Genomic DNA, 19849 nt, shown 5'->3' on the forward strand with positions numbered 1-19849 from the left:
AAGGGATCGAACCAGCAATCTTGGTGTTATTAGCACCACGCTCTAACCAACTGAGCTAACCGGCCACCCCATGAAAACATTCTAAGAAAGGGATGTGTGTCCCTCCTTGAGGTTCCCATAGGCTCTTGAAATCCCCTTATAGGAATGTTCACAGTTTATCGTCAGTACCTATTTACTTGCGTTAAATATTTGTTGAACGAATGAATGAATGAGTCACAAATAGAGGGCCTAAAAAGGCAACTCATGAGCCCTCACATTTTGGGCTGGAAAATTTACGTGTAAACATACGCATTCTTTTGAGGGTACTTGCTGCATGTTCTCTTCCTGCCTCCTGTTGGCTGACCCACCACCGTGACCATCGGTCATTGACATGGCCTTTCAAGAAGTACCACTTTTCCTTCCAGAGCCTACATCCTTTCCATTGCTGCTGAGAAGACTGTCCTTCCTCACAGCCTCATCTCTTCAAGACACGAATCCAGCCACCCCATCTTGTACCTGTCACGTGAATATCTGCCAAATGGTAGGTGGCGCCCAGCCAGTGGGAGGAAGCATTCAGCGTCTTGTCTAGAAAGACATGCTCCACCACGCCGGGGTCCATACTGGAGGAGAACAGTCCCTGGATGGTGACCGACATGGAGTCCCACCTGGAGACAGAGATCACAGGAGCTCAGCCAGCATCCAACACCAGCAGTGTCCCCCAGGTTCCTGCTTTATAGAGCCAAAGATGTAGGGGCAAGCAGTGGGAGATCATTTGGCTGCCTCTTCCCTCGGGAGACTCAAGAGACCCTGACTGAAAAGGGGAGGTTTCCAGGAGTCGGGAATAGAAGCAATAACAGTAACCACCATGAACACCTATGGAGCACCTCTAAGAAGTGACTCACACATTTCCTCACCATCATTCTGCTGGAAGCTATTATTATAATTATCCCTAAAGACAAAGGAACGGAAGTTTGGAAATATTCAAACTTCAATATTCAAATTCAGTAGTTAACACAGTGGGTTCCCTGATCCTTCCCCTAGTTCCTCCACCTGTCCCTCAGAGACCTGGGTGTAAAGCCAATGTCAGGCAGTTCTTGGGCTGTTCACTTCTCTGAGCCTCAGTTTTCCCATCTGAAAGATGGGGACGTTGTAAGAATTAAATGAGATGGCCGTGCATGAACGTGCTCGCAGGAGCCTGGCCATTGTAGATGTGATGATCGGGCTGATACTGGTTGAAAGGGTCCAAAGGAGGAGAAGGTAGAGCATGCTGAGGGGTGGGGGCCCCGTGGGGTTAATCCTTTCCGCCCCCCCGAAAACCTATGGATGGAGCTGGCAGGATTAGCTGACAGGGGCATGGGGAGGACAGGTACCACAGCAGCACTTTCAGATCAAAGACATGCCAGGGGAGCCCAGAGCCACAAGCCGCCAGCTCAGCCAATGCTTCCAGTCTCCTCAACTTACTTCAAGTCAGTAACCAGGCAGGAGAGGAATACGTCTCGTAGCTGGCTGCCTCTGTAGAGTTTGGTGACCTAGAAGAAAGGGGGGGGAAGTGGGTGAGATGGAGGTCTCTTGGGGCTGGAGGCAGCCTCTGGAGCCAGTGAAAGAACATAGGCCTTGGAGCGAGGGAGACCTGAGTTCAAGTCCAGGCTTTGCCCCCACCTCACTGTGTGACCTTAGGCACAACACTCCCCTTTCTGAACCTCAGTTTGCTCATCTGAGAAGTGAGGGAGGCAGCCACGGCACTGCCTGGGGAAACAGAGAGAACCCAGAACACGTAGGTCAGGTTAAGGGTTGAAACAATCAATAAAAGTCAGTTGGACAGGGGAATGGGAGGGGCACCCAGGGCAAGGAGAGATGGGAGGGGGGACAGACCACACCTTGTCCTGGACGTCCCTCAGCAGGGCCATGTACTCTGAGGATGTAGGGTCTGGGCTGCTGAGGCTCCAGTTGATGATGCGGAAATCTAGCTGGTACTCGCTCTGCGTAGATAAACTCTGGGGGGCATAGCCTGGGGCCATGGAGAGGAAGAAAAGACAGGTGGAGATGCTCAGCTTTTAGCCCAGAGGCATGGCGTCCCAGGAGGCTCCTGCCTGCTGTTGAAATCAGCCAAAATCCACCCCACATCCTGGAGGCTGTGGGGACTCCCAAATTGAAAGTCACCCCAGAGGAGGGAAACTGAAATTTTATGCCGATTGTCCTGAGGCTGAGCTTGTGCTTATGCAGTTACCACTTCCTGGAATGCTCTTCTATCCTCTTCTCTTCCTGAGAAACTCCTATTCATGCTTCAGGAGCCCAATTAGGCGGAGCCCCAGAAGAGCAAGGACCCACCCACCCTATCTTGTTCTTATCTTGTCCTAGTGCCCAGTACGGTCCTGGGAACATAATATTTCTTTTCAGGAAACCCTCCTTGATTTGTCCCCCCACCCCCGCTCCCGTGGCAAGTGGTTAATTAGTGTTGCTGCAATTTTTGTGTCCCTAAGTGATCTTTAGTTCATTTGACTATGAGATATTTGGGGACAGAACCTGTCTTCTATTTCCATACCCAGCACGTGACTTGGGACAGAAGGGTCACACATGTGTTTGTTGAATGAATAAATGTGAACTGCGGCAGATCCCCAAATATGAGGGGCTGCAATACCCAACTTTCATGTTTTGCTCGGTCACTCATTCACTGGGTACTACCAAGGGCCAGCATATTAAGAACAGGGATCCGGTGCCACACTAGACAAACCCTGATTTTGTAGAGTTGGATAATTAAACAGGTAATTGCAGTAAAGTGTGGTAAGTGTTGGTGTGGAGCCCATCTAGGGACTCCTGGACCAGATACAGCAGGGCTTCTCATCCTCAGAACTGCTGACATCGAATTCTTGGTTGTGGGGATCTCCTGTGCATTGAAGGATATTAGCAACATCACTGGCCTCTGCCCACTAGACGAGACCAGCTCTCTCTCCCAGTGTGACAACGAAAACTGTTTCCCATGACAATCAAAGACATGCCAAGAGTCTCCAGGGGGTGGCAGATTGCCCCCGTGGGTGAGAACCACTGGCATAGAGGAACCTCGCGTAGAAAAAATCCTGTCACAAGAGATCCCTGGTGCCTGTCATTTTGGTTTTGAATTAAAATTCAGTGTATTAACTTGGTCAAGGAATTTCATTTCATTTACCTGAAATAATAGGAAAGACCCTCCCGATGGAGGTTGGGGAGGGTGGGCCCCAGCCAGAACTGGGGCTGATTTCTTAAAGAGGAAACAAAACTGAGCTAAGACAGGTAATCATCTCTGTAAATCCAGGTTCGGCACAAACACACACCATTGATGAAGAGGCTGTCGCTGACCAGGGTGTAGCGGCCCATCTGGGTGACACGGTGTGTCAGCTGGCTCAGCTCCCAGTACAGCTGCTCTCTGTCGAGCCCCTGGTCCAGGGTGCTAGGGTGGTAGGTGCAGACGGCATCCACGCTGGTGGCTGCCCCAGCCTTCTCAGGTCTGGGGAGAGAAGCACGTGGGGACTCAGCGAGAGATCCTGACTTTCTGGGTGTGGGGGCCAGAAAGACGGAGGAGCAAATGTGAGGTCAGTGGGAAGACCGAAAAGGGGGTGGGCACCAAGTGGCCGTTACTGCCAAGTGCTCAGGAAAGTCTTACCGGAGGGAGATCAGTCTGCAATTCGAGTAGTAGGGACCCAGACTGCTCTTGTGGAACAAGGATCTGAGCTGGAGAGGAAGGAGGAGGAGGAGGATGAGCAGGAGGCTTGGGTGAGGGCCTTGGGTGGGATTTAGCCCACGAGGAGCTGCTGGGACCAGGGTCTCACCAGATGCTGCAGGACCCTCTCAGTGGACTTGAACAAGGGTGAGCCATTGCTCATGTCTGTGGAATACTGGAGGTTGGAGATGGTAAAGTTGAGTGTGAGGGTCTCCAGGTTGTGAAACAGAGCTGTAAGAAGAGGCAGGGAGAGACGGCTCTGAGAGCTGAGAGCTGGCCTGAGACCAGATCAGAGCCCTGCATTCATGAGAATCTGTTGTCTGCTCTTCCGGTGGCACCACTGCCCACCAATGTGCTCATCCCACTCAAAACCATCACGCCCGCTCATCTCCTCCAAGTAACACCAACTCCACATGCACACTGGTCCTCGGGTGCAGCTCTCCCCGGCCCAATTCTTATCCTCTCTCACCTGGACCAATACCCCAGCAGGCTCACGGGATGCCCTGTCTAAAGTATGTTCCCGACACTGAGTACTAAAAGAAATGTTATTAAATCAAAATCTCCCTGCGGTCACCACTGCTCTGTGTCGCCCATGGCTCTCTATGGCCTTCAGCATGACGTTCAAGCTTCTTGATCATGACTCTCAAATTCCTTCCCAACCTGGTTCTTGCCAACCTTTCCGTTTAATTTACCCATCTACTCCATGTTAAGCTTTATATTTCAGGAAAACCAAATCCCTCTCAATTCTCCCCATACACTATGCTATTTCTGCCTGCTGACCCTTTGCTTATGGGACCCTCTTTGCCAGGGGACCCCTTCTCCATGCCCTAGTAGTCCCCTACTCATTCTTAAAGGCTCTGTTTGGGTGAAACTTTCACCAGAAAGCTCTTCCATCCAAATTACACCAGAGGCCTCCTCCCAAAACATCCCTCACTGCATTATAATGGCCTATTAATTTCACAAGACTGGGGTCTCCAGGAGGACAGGCATGAAATTGAATCGTTGATATAATCTTTGTGATCCAATGATTGCCCTAAAACCAGAATCTCACACCCTCGCTTCCCAGTGCCTGTATGACAATTGGCTGGTGGAGGTATGGGGCTGGAGAGCTTCTCTTAGGAAGGAAAAGGGTCCCCTCAGATACCTGTGGCTGTTTCTGGTTGCACAGGTGATAACAAAGTAGACAGGAATGTGGTGGTCTGCTCAAGGTCTGTGAAAACAGCAGTCATCAGGGAGAAGCAAAGCCCCCCCACAGAGTGAGAGAAGCCCCACTGGGCTCTCCTGGGCTCTAGAAGCAGTTGTCCCAGGACAACCATTCACAGGTGTACCATACATGAGAGTGCGGGAAGGAGTGATTGTATGAGGAAACAGGTGAGCAAACCTGTAAATGAGTTCAAGAGAGTGAGAGTGGGTAAATGAGAGACTGAGCAAAGAGGACAGAGAGATGTGGGGACAGAAAAATGGACAAGCAAGTGGGATACCTGGATGGACAGAGAAAGGATGGACCAGCGTCGGGTCAAATAGAAAGCAGGAGGAATAAAGACAAGGAAGAGAAGTTGGGGAGGTGGAAGGAAAGAAGGAGGGCAGGACAGAAGTAGGAAAGGACAAACAGGCAAATGGACAGGATGGGCAGACAGATGGCCAAAAAGTAGGAGGGAATAAACGGAAGAAAGAAAAGTTAGACAGATGAATGGAGGAACAGAAGGAAAAGACAAACAGATGAATACGCAGAATGGTTGGTTGAATGGAAAGAAGGAAGAATGGAAGGAAGGAAGGAAGGAAGGAAGGAAGGAAGGAAGGAAGGAAGGAAGGAAGGAAGGAAGGAAGGAAGGAAGGGAGGGACGGAGAGAGGGAGGGAGGGAGGCAGGAAAGGGATAATGGATACAAAGAGGGAAGAATGGATGGAAGAAATGGGGAGAGGGTCGGGGAAAGGGAAGAGGGGAGAGAGGGAGAAAGGAAGGTGTTTGAGAGAAGGGACAACTGGGAGGATGGAAGAACGGATGAGTTAACAGATAAACTAACGGACCACGGGGTGAGTGTATATGGGCAAGTGTGGCCTGAGCACTGAGTAGCCACCAGAGTTTCACACTCAGCTCGACACTGAGGCCCTTTGTGGGGTTGCTGGAAGGGCTTTTTGTTGTCAGGAGGCATGGACCAGAAGGTCAGTATCTGACCTCAACTCCCATCCCTGTAGAGAATTGCTTGTTCAAATGTCTTCTTCCGACCCGAAGGGGTATGGAAAATTTAGAAAGCCAGTACCATGGATGCAGGTCGAGAGAGAGGCCACAGTCTTAGCATTCTGCCTCCCGCTGACACCTCGGCCCACTCAGTAGACTGGCCTGAGTCTGGGGCAAGCTCCCTCTGTCAGTAAGGAGACAAGCTTGGTTCAAGGTCAGTGGAGGCTGAAATGGCACTGGAGGCAAAGATACGTACTTGTAGGAGGCTCATCTGGACCGGGTTCATTATAACCTGGAAACAGAAATGTCACGTATAAGGGGAGGTGGCAGAACGATTCCAGGTATTCCATGCCTTTGTCCACGTGGGGCTTCAGCCCGCAGGCCTTTCCCTCTGTACCAGGAGAGCATCTCCACATCTTCTTTTTGTTTTGTTTTTTCAATCTAGTTGTGGGGGGCGCAGCTCAGCTCCAGGTCAAGTCATTGTTTTCAATCTAGTTATGGAGGGTGCAGCTCACTGGCCCATGTGGGAATCGAACCGGCAACCTTGGTGTTATGAGCACTGAGTGCTAACCACTGAGCAAACCTACCAGCCATGCTCCACATCTTCTAAGACAAGACTCAAATGGTTTCTCCATGCTAAAGCCTTTCCTGATCCCTCTCCACCTATCCAGCATGTGGCAAGAAACTCTCAGCACATTTATGTTCCTGCATTTATCCCCTCACGCATTCATCCACTTTACCATCTTCCCTTCCACCTTCCCTCCAGTCTCTCCCTCCACCAAAGAATATTTATTGAGGGCTGACTATGTGCCAAGTTCCATTACAGCTGGACACACAGTGAACCAAACAGGCTCTGTCCAGTTTAGCTTACATTAGGACAGGCTGTGCATGCAGCCTGTCTCTGACCCTGGTGCCAGGCACAAGGTCCAGCTTATCGGAGACGCTTGGTAATTGCTGAGTCAGTGAACAAAATGAAGCATAAACTTGGGCAGTTTCCAAGGGGGGAAATCCTAAACTGGCCCCTGCAAGGGCCAAGGTGAAGGGAACAGATGGGAACTTAGAGCATCAAGATGCAGACTAGCCACAAGCCTACCATAGGTATAGGCAGGTCCCTCCCTTCCTCTATGCCTCTGTTTCCCTCTTGGCTAACATGGAAGTCATAAAAGACCAGGATGTCTCCCTGACCACCTGACGGGGCAATGGTGATGAGAAAGTGGCAGTTTCCAAGTACCATTTGCAGGTTGGAGACGGAGAGGAGGGAAGCTGAGTTATTCCAATGACCGTACCACGGCCATGCTCTGCCCCTCAGAATGCCAGAAGAGAATCACCCTTCTAAATGCTGTCTCTTCCAGGATTCTAGGCTGATAGCCAATATGTCCGAAGCTCGGACCCTCCCTAGATGTTCAGTCCCTTTCTTCCTTCCTGGCATAGGCACCCCACCCAGGAAAAAAGTCTGTCCCTGGTCAAGGGTGAGAAGAAAGCAGGGAGGGGAGAGAGACGCGGGATTTCCTTCCCCAAGTTTCCCCTAGAAAGACTGTTGTTAGATGCTGACAACTAGGGGTCATGCCCTGGCCCCACCACTCTCCAAAGCTGTACCCACTTGGGCAAATGACTTAACCTTTCTAAGCCTCAGTTTATTCAGTTTTAAAATGGGTTTAATCAAAGATCAGCTTTCCAGGGTTGCTGGGAGGGGAGTCAGTGTGGAGTAGAGATTCACACCCAAGTTTGTCTCAAGGTTTACCCTGGAGAACTGGCACAAGGAAACCCGTCTGGAGTTAGAAGGTGGCCCCAGTGAAGTGGGCTAAGAACCACTCACCATTGAGGTAGAGGCTGTCCTTATCCAGGGAGTAGGGGCCCAGCCTGGTGATGCCGTGGGTCTGCCAGCTCAGCTCCTGGAACACCTGTTTGGCAGGCAGACCTGGGCCACTGGGGAGCTGGCGGTAGGTGCAGAGGAAGTTCATCCTTGTCTTGGCCCCATTCTTCACAGGCCTAGAGAAGATGTTGACCTTTGGGGGATGCAGACCATGTGGCACCTCTCCACCTGCGGTCACTGCACACCTCACATCCCATGTTTCAGCCTTGTTGAACCTTTCACAGTTTCCCCACTTAGCCATACTCTCTACCCCAGGACCTTTGCACTTGCAGTGACTTCTGTCTAGAAGTCTCTCCCCTTCTCTCCTTACCTTGACAATTTCCTGGTCATCTTTCAGATCTCAACTTAAACACCTCCTCCTCCGCAAAGAACCCTCTCAGCTGGGTCAGGGACCTCTTCTGGTTCCCACAAGACCCTGTGACTCCCCCATCACAGCCCTGGTCACCCAATATGTGAGCATGTATTATGTGTCCCTGTTCCTTCCACATGGTAACCTCCATGAGGTCAGGGAATGGGGCAGTCCAGTTCACTGTCATCATGTTGAACCCCCAGCACCTAGCACATTGCCTGCTCCCTGTAAAAACCAATGTCCTACTGAATCAACAAACAAAATGCGATAAATACATGCAATGGAACATTATTCAGCCCTAAAAAAAAAGAAGAAAATTCTGACACATTACGGATGAAACTTGAAGATCTATGGTCAGTGAAATACGAGTCAGAAAAAATAAAATACTGCATGATTCTACCCATACAAGATGCCCAGAGTAGCCAAATTCATAGAGATAGAAAATATTAGGTTGGTGAAAAAGTAATTGCTGTTTTTGCAATTATTAAACTTTGAAACCGCAATTACTTTTGCACCAACCTATAGCATGGTGGGTGCCAAGATTGGGGGTGGGTAGAGAGGATGAGGAGGTGATGTGTAGTGGACATAGAATTTCAGTTTTGCAAGTTCTAGAGACTGGTTGCACAGCAAAGTGAATACGCTTATTATTGCCAGAGTGTATACTTAAAAATGGTTCAGATGGTGAGTTTACGTTATAGGTATTTTAGCACAATTTGAAAATCCTCTTCCTTCAAGACTCTACAGGGTGTAGACCCCGTTGACATCTCACATCGCAGTTCCTCCCTCTCTCTCCTTCGTTCTCTCTGCTCCAGCCACACTGGCCTCCCTGCTGCGCACTGAATGTGCCAAGCTCATTCCTACTGCAGGACCTATGCACATGCTGTCCCTTCTGCTTGGGACAGATTTCATGGCCACCTCCTTCTGGCCAATTGGGATACAGCTCAGAAGTCACCTTCACGGAGAGGCTACCCTGTCCCCTTGGGTAAAGCTCCTGTCCCATCATTCCCTCCTTATTTATGCTTCTCATCACATAATCACACTCGAAAGCACTTACTTCAATGTTTATTCTCCTCCTTATTGTCTGTTTTCTCTGCTAGATGGGGGCAGGGCAGTGCTTATCTCGTCACTGTGGTCCCGACCACCTGCCCCAGAGGACCTGCACCACCAGTGTCCGTGGAATGAAAACCCGAATTGAGAAGCGCTTCGGAAGTACCAATGGAATGCAAACTGACCCAGACGCAGGAGAACAATTGCCCCGCGGGGACAGAGCTTCTGCTCGGGGTGTCGACAAGTGTTGGAACCAGATCGTGGTGATGGGCGCACAATATTACACATGTAACTGAGGCCACTGAACTGTCTACTGAAAATGGCTTACATGGGTAAGCTCGTGTGTTTATCGGTGTTTTATCGCAATTTAAAAAATTAATAATGGAATATTTTTTAAAACGGAAGCGGTAAAAAACCCTCCAAGAATAGCCTGCCCCCACCAGGGGCAGCCCCCACAGTCAGAAGTCCACGTCATTTGGTGGTGGGCCTGGAGGGGTTGTTCTCACCTGAGCGAGATGACCTTGCAACCTGCATACTGGGGACCGAGACTGCTCTTCCGGAACAAGAGGCTGAGCTGGAGAGGAAGGAGAGAGCCAGTGGGGGTCAGAGACAGACAACAGTCCCAAGGATGGGTCATAGAGGGGTGGGAAAGGTAAGCAGGCCTCTCACCAGGTGCTGCATGACGGTGTCTGTGATGTTGAACTTGACGGAGCCCGGATGGCCCATGTCCGCTGAGTAGCGCAGGTTGTCAAGCGTGAAATTCAGCGTGAATGACTCCTCATTGACCTGCGCAGCTATGGTGGGTGCAGAGAGAGCCAAGGCTCGCAGGGAGATTGGGGGCCCGATGGCTACCTGCATGGGGCTTCAGAGGGCCCATGTCTTGCTCCTGATAAGCCTGAGGGTCGCTTGTTCATGGAGACAACTCCAGCAGCGAAGAAGGACAAGCTTAATAATTTGAGAGCATTGAGATGGACCATTTCTACCCAGATGCAGGACTCAGGGCTCTGCAAACACTGGTGGATTTGTGCTTTCCCAGGAGAAAAGGCTCCAACTTGCCACACTGATGGAGAACTAATGAGCTCTGGTATTTTTATCCACATTCTCTCTCTCTAATCTCTATCTTTGTCTTTCTGTGCCTTAGTCTCTCTCTCTCTTCCTTTCAAGAGATAGATGATGACAGATAGATGATAGATAGATAGATAGATAGATAGATAGATAGATAGATAGATAGATAGCTAGCTCTATATCCAAATCTGCTAGCACTGTTGGCTTTTTAAACCATTGCATAGAAAACTGGAAGACCTGGTTGTCAGGGCAGGAGAGTCATCTATCTATCATCTCAGAATGTGGTGGGAAAACATATATGTATCTAAGATTTCTCACCCTGGGCTGGATTCCCCACCAAAACCCCAGGACAAACAGAAGAGATGAGTTAGGGGCCCTTCCAAGTGTTTCCCTCATCAAGGAAAGGTGAAGGAGAACAATAGCTCCCCCAGAAAATCAGGGCCAGGAATACTCACTGGTAGTAGTCAAGACTGTGGCTCCATAGGTATAACCTGCAGAGAAGAGAGGCGCTGAGCGAGAGTTGGGGTGAACGTAAAGGATTCAGGGCTTTATGTGACAAAAGCAGAGGGAAGAGGCAGTGGAGAAATATTTAAGGAGGAGGCAACTAGGCAATGAGACTGAAGGCAGCTGGACCCAGTGATTACTTCATCATAAGGAAGACTGAAGCCAGACCAGAAGGAGAAAAAGAAGGCTCAAAGCTCACTGCAAAATAAAGCCCCAGTTGGGAGAGAGGTCATGGCTGTAACCAAGCCCCTCACCATTGACGTAAAGGCTGTCACTGTCCAGGGTGAAGGAGCCCAGCCGGGTGACACCGTGGGTCTCATGGCTCAGCTCCCAGAACAGCCACTCTCTGTCCAGCCCGAGATCCACGAGGTCAGAGTGGAAGGTGCAGACAACGTCCACTCCAGTGGCTGTTCCATGATTCTCAAGCCTGGGGAAGGAAGAACATAGGGGTGTGGAACACCACCGGGGGTCCTTCTGGGTGTGGGAAGCAAGAAAGTGGAAGTGAGAAAGCTAAGATAATGCTGAAAGGGTAGCTCTGAAGCCTTGGGGTCAGGGATGGGGAAACCTAAATGTCTGTCATCTGAGACAACCCTGTCATAATTAGGGATAGAAAACATTTCAATTAGAATTTGCAGACAGGATGCAGTAGTTCTTCTAATAGGAGAAGCTTCATTTAAAACAAAACATTGGCTGAATTATGTAAACAAAACATTGTCTGAATTACGCAAACAAAACATTGCCTGAATTACGTAAACTATAAACATGATGCCTCATTTCCGACCTGGAACATTCTCACCACCCCTGGGCATGAAGAAGGCACGAAGGTGCCCTGGTGGGTGCTGGAGGTCAGCGGTGCCAGGGACATGCCCAAGAACGGAGCCCAGCAGGCTGGTGCATGAGGGCCCCCTGATCTGAGGAATCACTCCATCTGGGGGTCTCACCTGAGCGAGGCCAGTCTGCAGCCAGAGTAGAGGAGGCTGACACGGGTCTTATTGAACAAGAGCTGGAGCTGGAGGGGAAAAGGGGAGGTGAGCGGAAGGGCTGAGGAGGAAAGGGGGCTGACAGTGGTCATCGAGGCGCTTTCACCTGGTGCTGTAGGATCCTCTCGGTGGAGTTGAACTTCAAGGAAGCTGGGTGCCCCATGTCCTCTGTGTAGTGCATGTTGGTGATGGTGAAATTCAGGGTGAAAGACACCAGAGAGAGGCCAGTGGCTGCAGTGGGGGGGAAAGAAAGATGTCTCATTAGGGCCACAGTAATGACCAAGGGTGTCTGGGGCTCTAACCATGGGGCACCGGCGGGGACAAAGGAGAGCCACGGGCTGCAGGAGCTGAAAGGGAGAGCGTTACGGAATTCCTAAGATACCAAGAACCTTCGTTCACTCATTCAGTGAGCACTTATTGAGCACCTAATGTGTGAGAGGCTGTCTGCTGGGCCCTGCAGGTCCAAAGATGAATAGGGCGCAGTCTCCTAACGTTGTGGCCAGGAGAGTCACCAGAGCACGACACTGCAGGGAAGCTGGAGGCATGAGCCATCCCAGGAGGGGCACCCAACAAGTGACTGGGGAAAGCTTTTCAGAGAAAGCATCATTTCAGGTGTGACCAAAAGTATGAGTGAGAGATAGGTGTGAAGAGCGCTCAAGCAGAAGGAACCGCCTGGGTAAAGACCCGGCAGGAGAACAGAGCAGTTATCCTCGAGGAACTTGAAGCCCTTTCATTCCGCCATGGGGAAGAGTAGATGTGAGCCTGGAGGGGTCCCCTGAGCTCAGAAAGGGGAGGCAGTCACTACGCAGTACAGGGGTTTGGATGTGATTTGTAGAGCAGGGGGTCATCCAAAGGTTGTCAACGAGACGGGAATTATGTGGACAGAGGTCCATTGGAGGGATGCTGCAGCTTCTGTGCAAAAGACTACAGGAGGCGAGTGGAGGCTACTGCACTTGTCCTAGCAAAAAAAAAAAAAAAAATGCCAGTAGCCTGAATAAAGGCTGAGTGACACAAATGCAGACAAAAGAAGGACTCATGAGATATTCTGTAGGGAGAGGAGACGATTTGGAGATGGATGGAGGCGGGAGGTGAGCCATAGGGTGGATCAAGGTTGGCGCTTGTGTCTCTGCCTTTGGTGATGAGGAGAAAGAGTAAGTTTTGGAAAAGAGAATGACTTCAGGGTCAGAGAACAAGGAGTTGGGTGGTGCCCAGGAGGTGGGTGGGCCAAGGCTTAGGAGCTGCTATATGGCGTGGGCTGGCCTCAGGATTTGGATTCTCAGCAGCTGGACCCTGAGTAGTTAGATGGTCCCTGAAATCCACAGCAATGGACGAGTTCCCTCAGGGAAGGTGAGCAAACAATGAGAGAAGCAACCTGGTATGAGTGATTTTGTATAAATGATTTGGTACCCTTCAGAGCCCTCCTAGCAGTGGGCCTGATGGAGGGGGATGGAGCCAGAGAAGGAAAGTATGTGGAAGTCACAGAAACTGAGGGAAAAACCAGGAATGAAATCCCAAGTGTACTGCACCCGTAAGGGAATGGTGGCAGGAGTAGTGGTTCTAGTTAGAACACACGCGAGCCTCTTTCGAGGCACCACTTATCCTGGAGTCAGGGCATCAGTTATGTGGGGAGTGGAGAGGAGGGGAGACTCCTTTCCCCTCCAATTTCGCCCACATTTTTGTGCCTGTTTTCTGGACTCCTCCCCATTCAGATGGTGGGGACAGGAGGGAAGAGTGGCAGGTTGAAGAGTCCCTATGTTTAGGGCGGTAGTCATGGTACGCAAGAGTCTGAAATACTCATCGTTGGGGGTGGTAACTGAGGTGGGATGGGTGTAACCTGTAAAGAGAGGGAGAGATGTGAGGAAAGGGGGAGGGAGAGGTCTTCAAGGAAGAGGCACCACCGCCATGCAGAGCTGGCGGCTGGACCATCACAGCTGGGATTCTGAGGAGACCGAGTACTCATGGGGAAACGCGAGATCCACTCTCCCCTCCCCAGAGGCCAAAGCCTTGCTCAAAGCACTCCGACTCGGGAGGCCCCAGGAGAGTTTGAACGTGGGCCAGGAACCTGCTGCAGCAGAGGTGCACACCCCAACACAGCCCCTCACCATCCATACGGACACTGTCGTCACAGAAGCTGGGACCACACATCCCAGGTGCTTGGGTTGGGGACCTCGTCATCACGAAGATGCCTGAGAGGAGGTGCCTATGTCTAGGGTTTTAGGGGTACTGGTCCCTGCTCTCCCGAGGCTGGAGGTGACGTGGGGATGGAAAGGGGAGGCAGTGAACTCCTGGCCTCTTCCATTCCTAAGGGCTGGGACTTACACGACTGTGGAGGTTTCTGAAGCCTCAGAATACTCACTGCTGGGGGTGGTGGCCGGTGCCTGGCGGTTGTAACCTGCACAGGTAGAGAAAGATAAGGTGAGGAGGGAGAAGGATGAGAAAAAGGGAGGAATGGAGAGGAAGAATGTGGGACCTGATGAGATGCCAAAAAAAAAAAAAAAAAAAAAAAAGCAACTTCTTACCATTGACATAGAGACTGTCCTGGTCCAGGGTGTAGGGGCCCAGCTCGCTGGTGCCATTGGTCATCTGGCTCAGCTCCCAGTACAGCCACTCCCTGTCCAGCCCTGGGCCCAGAGGGTCAGGGTGGTAGGTGCAGACGACATCCACTGCAGTGGCTGTCCCATTCTTCTCGGGCCTGGGGAGCGTGGGTGAGGGGACGACAATAAATGAAGTGAGTGTCTAGGGAGGGCCCATGAGATCCCCGTGGGGCAGGAAAGGAAGGGGCCAGAGGAAACGGGGAGGCTGGTGAGTTGTGAGAAGTCAGACTTAGAGCCTCTGAGACCTCCAACTTCTGAGCAGCCTGGGACTATGAGCAGATCAGTGGATGAGAGAACTATTATTAAAGTGCCCGGCAGAAGCCTGCATCCTCAAGGCATGGGGACAGGAGAGCTCACACTTGAGACATGTGTAGAGCTGGAATTTGGAATTAAAGCAAGTGGGAAAGATACATTTGTCTTGAGAGAAACCCTGGGGACAGAATTGAAAACCTGAAGGAAATGCCCTCATTGGTCAAAGGGAGGGAGGAGGGAATTCAGAAGGATGACCAGGCTAGGGGCCCACACTGCCGATGGGCTCTGCAGAATCTGGGGACAGTCGGGGGGCTTACAATCAGAAGAGGCATTGACCGTGGAGCCAGCGCCTCCTGAATTCCACCTCTGCTGGGGACTTGGACAGGAAGGGCAGGAAGGAACCATACCAAACTCCTCAGGTCTGGGTGCACCTGAGGCAGCCCTGGCTGGCCAGTCCAAGGTCTCACCTGAGGAGGGTCAGTCTGCAGCCCGAGTAGAGGGGGCCCACACTGCTGTTCTTGAACAAGGGCCTGAGCTGTGGGTGAGGACGAGGAAATCAGTGAGAGGTTGAGAGGCAGCAGCCGGCGGGTCATCAATGGGTGAGACACGAGTGACGTGGGTGGGACTAGCACTGGTGGGCTGGGCAGGAGTGGGAAGGAGGGTCATCGGTGGGCAGGAGGGAGACTAAGTAGGTGGTTCTGGCTCCAGTGAGCAGGACAGGGTGAAGTGGGTGGGACTGGCACCAGCAGGTGGGGCAGAGGTTAGTTGGGCAGGTCAGCATCGCGGGCAGAGCTCTCACCAGGTGCTGCAGGAACGTCTCGGTGGTGTTGAATGTCAAGGAGCCTGGAGGCCACATGTCCTCCATGTAGTACAGATTAGTGATGGTAAAGTTGAGGGTGAAAGGCAGCAGGGGTGGTCCCGTGGCTGCAGCAGGAGAGGGAGAGAAAAGGCCACACTGAGTGAGGCCTGAGACGGATACAGGCCTGGGCCACAGTCCTGAGACCAGGGGCCATCTCACAGCGACAGCTAATGGTCCTTGTGGTCGAATTCCAGAATCATCACTGTAGATGTTAAACCATCATATGCAGCAGGTGAAACAGGGAACAATTTGGAGTCTGGGAAGCATTGAAGAGACAGTTTGCAACCTAATTTTGTTATTTATTTCAACTCGATTGTTAACTGACTTTCCTCCATCCATCCACCCAACCAACATTTAGTAGCCACTTCTCTGTGTCCAGCTGACAACACTGAGGTGACTCCTAGCTTAGTCTTATTGCAATGACTCCCCAGCCTGTGTCCCCAACCCCTTCCCTCCCTGAAAGCTGGGGATGTGTCAGAGGCCTGTTGCGTGCATCCCTGGTGACGTAGCGGCTTCTGAAGACCACTCGGTACTCACCACTGGCAGTTGATTCTGAAGTATGATAGGTGTAACCTGCAGAGAGCGAGGGAAAGAGAGGCAGAAGGTGCTGGGTGTGGAGAAGGAATTAAAAAAAGGAATAAAAAACGTGCAGGGGAAGAACAAGGGCTTGGCAATACAGCAAAACAAACATGGCTGCTGCTCACCATTGATATAAAGACTGTCCTGGTCTAGGGTGTAGGGACCTAATTTGGTGACGCCTTGGGTCAGCTGGCTCAGCTCCCAGTACAGCTGCTCTCTGTCCACTCCATGGCCTGTAGGGTCAGGCCGGTGGGTACAAACTATGTTCACACTGGTGGCTGCTCCGTCTTTCTCAGGCCTTGGAGGAAGGGACACAGAAGCAGAGCCAGTGAGGATCCATCTGCAGAAGGTCCTTGAGAATGTGGTGGGGGCACCACAGGGAAAGTTAGAAGTGGTAGGTCTCTTGTCAATAGGATCTGGAACGCTGTGTCATTCGCCATTGAGGGAATTTGCTCCAAACTGTACAAATAGTTCCATAAAAGGCCACCTTGTGAGTCCAGGTCTCCCCTCACTGGCCTCCAGTCTCTGCACAGCAGCCAATTGTCACTCTAAGTGGAAATCTTTCCTTAGCTGACATTTGCTGAAATACGTTCCGTCCCCACTGCCTGTGCATGAAGCCCACTGTCCCAACTTGCACGTAGGGCATCCGAGGCCTGCCTTGCTCGCCTCTCTGCTTTCCCCCTTCCGGGTGAGTATGTCTGCTCTGCATGCCCTCTCTACCTTAGATTCTGCTTTCTCCACATGTCATTTCCTTTCCCTGCAATACTCCTCCTGGCCCACAGCTGTGTCTCCTGACCATCACTTACTCCTTTCCAAGTATGAGGCTCCATCTCAGTTCCTCCTAGATCCACTACACTTGTCTCATCTTTCAGCATTTCAATGGTGTCACTGGGCCTCAGTTTCTTATCTATAAAAATGGGTGTAATCCTAGTATTCAGGTATACCTTGTGAGGATTAAATATGTTGATATTAATAATACGCTTAGAAACGGTGTAATTAATATGTATGCATGTTTGCATATATTTGCATATAATTAATGTAATGCACTATTCTTGATGGCACAATCTAGGCTTTGGCCCCCACCAAGTTTTTGGAGTGGAGCACTGAGCTTGGTACACAATAGGAGATCAAGCAATGTTTGTGCATGGAAAAACAATGTGTGGCACTCCAGGCCAGGGGAGTGAGGGGCTACTTTCGCTGTAGGTGCATCTGCCAGACTCTAAGAAAGATGATTTCATTCCATCCCTCTCTATCCTGGCGTCGCAGGGAGAAAATTCTTTCTCAAATTCTACTTTTGGAGGGCTGTAGATTTTTCCAGGGAGATGGCCACCGAGGCTAAACCCTCCAAAAAATGTCAGGATGGAGCAGGTCACTCATGCTCGAAACCCCTGTCATCAGCTGACCTAGGGTCAAGTTCCGTACCTCTGCACTGGAAGAGAGCAGAGAATCAAAGTCAGGGATCATCCGGAAAGACAATGAACTCATTGTTCTTCACAAAGAGGCAAAGCAGGCCTCGCGAGAAAAGGCCTGGGCTCTGAGGAGACTGGGTTAGAATCCCGGTTCCACCATTTGGCAGCTATTGGCTCTGGGAAAGTTCTTTAAATTGTCTGTGCCTTTATGTTTCATCTGTAAAATGGGGATATTAATAATGATGTTCAAAGAATTTTGGGAATATGGGAATCATTGCACTGTCTCCCTGGATTTTCACTCCCAGGGGACATCTGGCAATGTCTGGAAACATTTTTGGTTGTCAAAACTTTGGGGGTTTGGGGTACTACAGGTATCTAGAAGACAGAGGCCAAGATGCTGCTAAACACCCAACAATGCAGAGGACAGCCACCCACAGCAAGCATTATCTGGCCCAGAATGTCAATACTGGCCATATATCAAGAACCCAATATCTGAAGCATACTAAGTGCTCGCTATGTGTTAGCCTGCAGAAATATTTACATGTAGGAGTGACGTCAGCAGCATGGTAGTGTGAGTGGACCTCCAGGTCTTTCCCCTTGAAGTTACAACAAGTTGGACAGCTCGAATTCAACAAAGGCATCTCTGCTCAGCACACAAACACATCTGAGAGGTTCTCACATTGAGACATCAGAAGGTGAGCACACAGCAGAGATAGGACGGAGAGGGGGAGGGACAGAGATGGAAGTTGCACCCAGTCCCGTACGCCCCAAGGCCCCAGCAGATGAGATACCAGTTAATGGTTGTGGTGCATCCATTCCTGGGCAAATCGAAAAGGCAGCGACAGCAACTGGGTCTGGGTGGCTGGCACACACGGAGGCTGGGCCCAGGGTCAGGGGCAAAGAAGCAGTGCAAAAAGTCACAGTACTCCACAGCCCAACAGCAGAAGACAAAGGATGTGGGAACTGCCCACCCTGTGGCCCACACAGCAGTAAAATCCTCACTTGGCAGACCTTAAAAGGGCTGAAAAAAACTTTCCAACGTAAGTGGTCTGTACTTATTGTGGCTGAAACCATGAGGAAGAGCAGAATCTCAGATGCTTAAACCCACTTCCTGCCCCCACCACGTCAAGCCCTCCACCAGCCAGTGGGGCGTAGCCTGGAGTAGGCAGCTGGGCCAACTCAGACAGAGCAGCTCTGATGGTGGCTTCTGGCTAAAGAAAGGCAGCGCCAAGAGCATACAGCCAGGAAACCCATAGCCCACCCCTTCTAGTCCATAGGAGTGATGCCTCGTGACCAAGGCAACTGGGTTGTAAACAGGATGCCCACCTCCTCAGGGAGTCTGGGGCATTCCACTGCGGAGGCAACAGCACCCCACAGAAATTCCACAAGCCCAGCAGTGCAGGTAAGATAAAATAAAAACTTGCATTTACTTCAGTGCCACCTACTAGAAAACAGAAGGAAAAAAACTCTACTTAGCAACCTGCTAGATGGTGAGGTGTCAAATACTCTTTAAAAAACAGAATTTCATTTCCACAAATGCCCTGGCAGAAGAATAACCCACCAAGAATAATGACTAACCAAAGTAACAAGGAAATTCAGAAACAAAATGAAAAATCTCCAGAAAGTAAACTTAAAGACATGGGAAACTGTGATTTAAATCATAGAGAATTCAAGATTGCAGCTCTGAAAAAAATCAATGAGATACAAGAAAACTCAGAAAAACAATTCAACAAACAAAAATAAAATCAATGAACAAGAATTAACCTATGAGAATGAAACTATAAAAAAGAACCGAACAGAAACTCTGGAGCTGAAGAACTCAATATGAGATAAAGAACAAACTTGTGAATTTAGGAAATACAGCAGAACAGATGGAGGAAAAAATGAGTGACACAGAAGATAGAAATCTAGAAATGACTGAAGTAAAAGAAGACAGATATGTGAGAGAGAAAAAAATGAAAGAACTCCATGAGAACTATCTGACTCCATTAGAAAAAGCAACATAAGAATAATGGGTATACCGGAAGGAGAAGAGAGGACAAAGAGAGCCTATTCAAACAAATAATCAATGAGAACATCCCAAACTGGATGAAAAAACTAGATCCTCAATCCAAGATCCTAAGATAATACCTAATTGTCTCAATCCCAAAATGCCTTCTGCAAGGCACATTATATTGAAACTACCATAAATTCATGACACACAGAAAAAGAATTCTCAAGGCAGCCAGGAAGAAGATGGTAATCTATAAAGGAAACCATTAGACTATCATCGGATTTTCTAGCAGAAACCTTACAAGCTAGAAGAGAGTGGAATCAAATATTCACATTATTGAAAGAGAGAAATTACCAGCCAAGAATAATATACCCACCAAAATTATCCTTTCAATATGAAGAAGAAATAAAGACCTTTTCAGACATACAGAGCTGGGAGAATTTACCACTACAAGACCTGCATTACAAGAAATACTGAAAGGGTTCCCTTCTACCT

The 19849-nt window shown here is 50.1% G+C and overlaps 1 protein-coding gene across 1 annotated transcript in view; it reads right to left on the bottom strand.

Annotated features, from left to right (window-relative positions):
- Positions 1-19849, bottom strand: part of MUC16 (mucin 16, cell surface associated) — an 81303-nt gene that overhangs the window by 14855 nt on the left and 46599 nt on the right. Inside the window, 21 exon segments of the mRNA XM_033135468.1 lie at positions 496-644; positions 1441-1508; positions 1857-1987; positions 3288-3460; positions 3617-3684; positions 3783-3904; positions 4818-4883; positions 6107-6142; positions 7667-7839; positions 9626-9693; positions 9789-9913; positions 10640-10675; positions 10943-11115; positions 11630-11697; positions 11775-11899; positions 14025-14060; positions 14188-14360; positions 14982-15049; positions 15314-15438; positions 15911-15946; positions 16078-16250. Coding sequence (XP_032991359.1) covers positions 496-644; positions 1441-1508; positions 1857-1987; positions 3288-3460; positions 3617-3684; positions 3783-3904; positions 4818-4883; positions 6107-6142; positions 7667-7839; positions 9626-9693; positions 9789-9913; positions 10640-10675; positions 10943-11115; positions 11630-11697; positions 11775-11899; positions 14025-14060; positions 14188-14360; positions 14982-15049; positions 15314-15438; positions 15911-15946; positions 16078-16250 — 2192 coding nt within the window.

Source organism: Rhinolophus ferrumequinum, chromosome 18 (genome assembly GCF_004115265.2).
Source record: "Rhinolophus ferrumequinum isolate MPI-CBG mRhiFer1 chromosome 18, mRhiFer1_v1.p, whole genome shotgun sequence".
NCBI lineage: Eukaryota > Metazoa > Chordata > Mammalia > Chiroptera > Rhinolophidae > Rhinolophus > Rhinolophus ferrumequinum.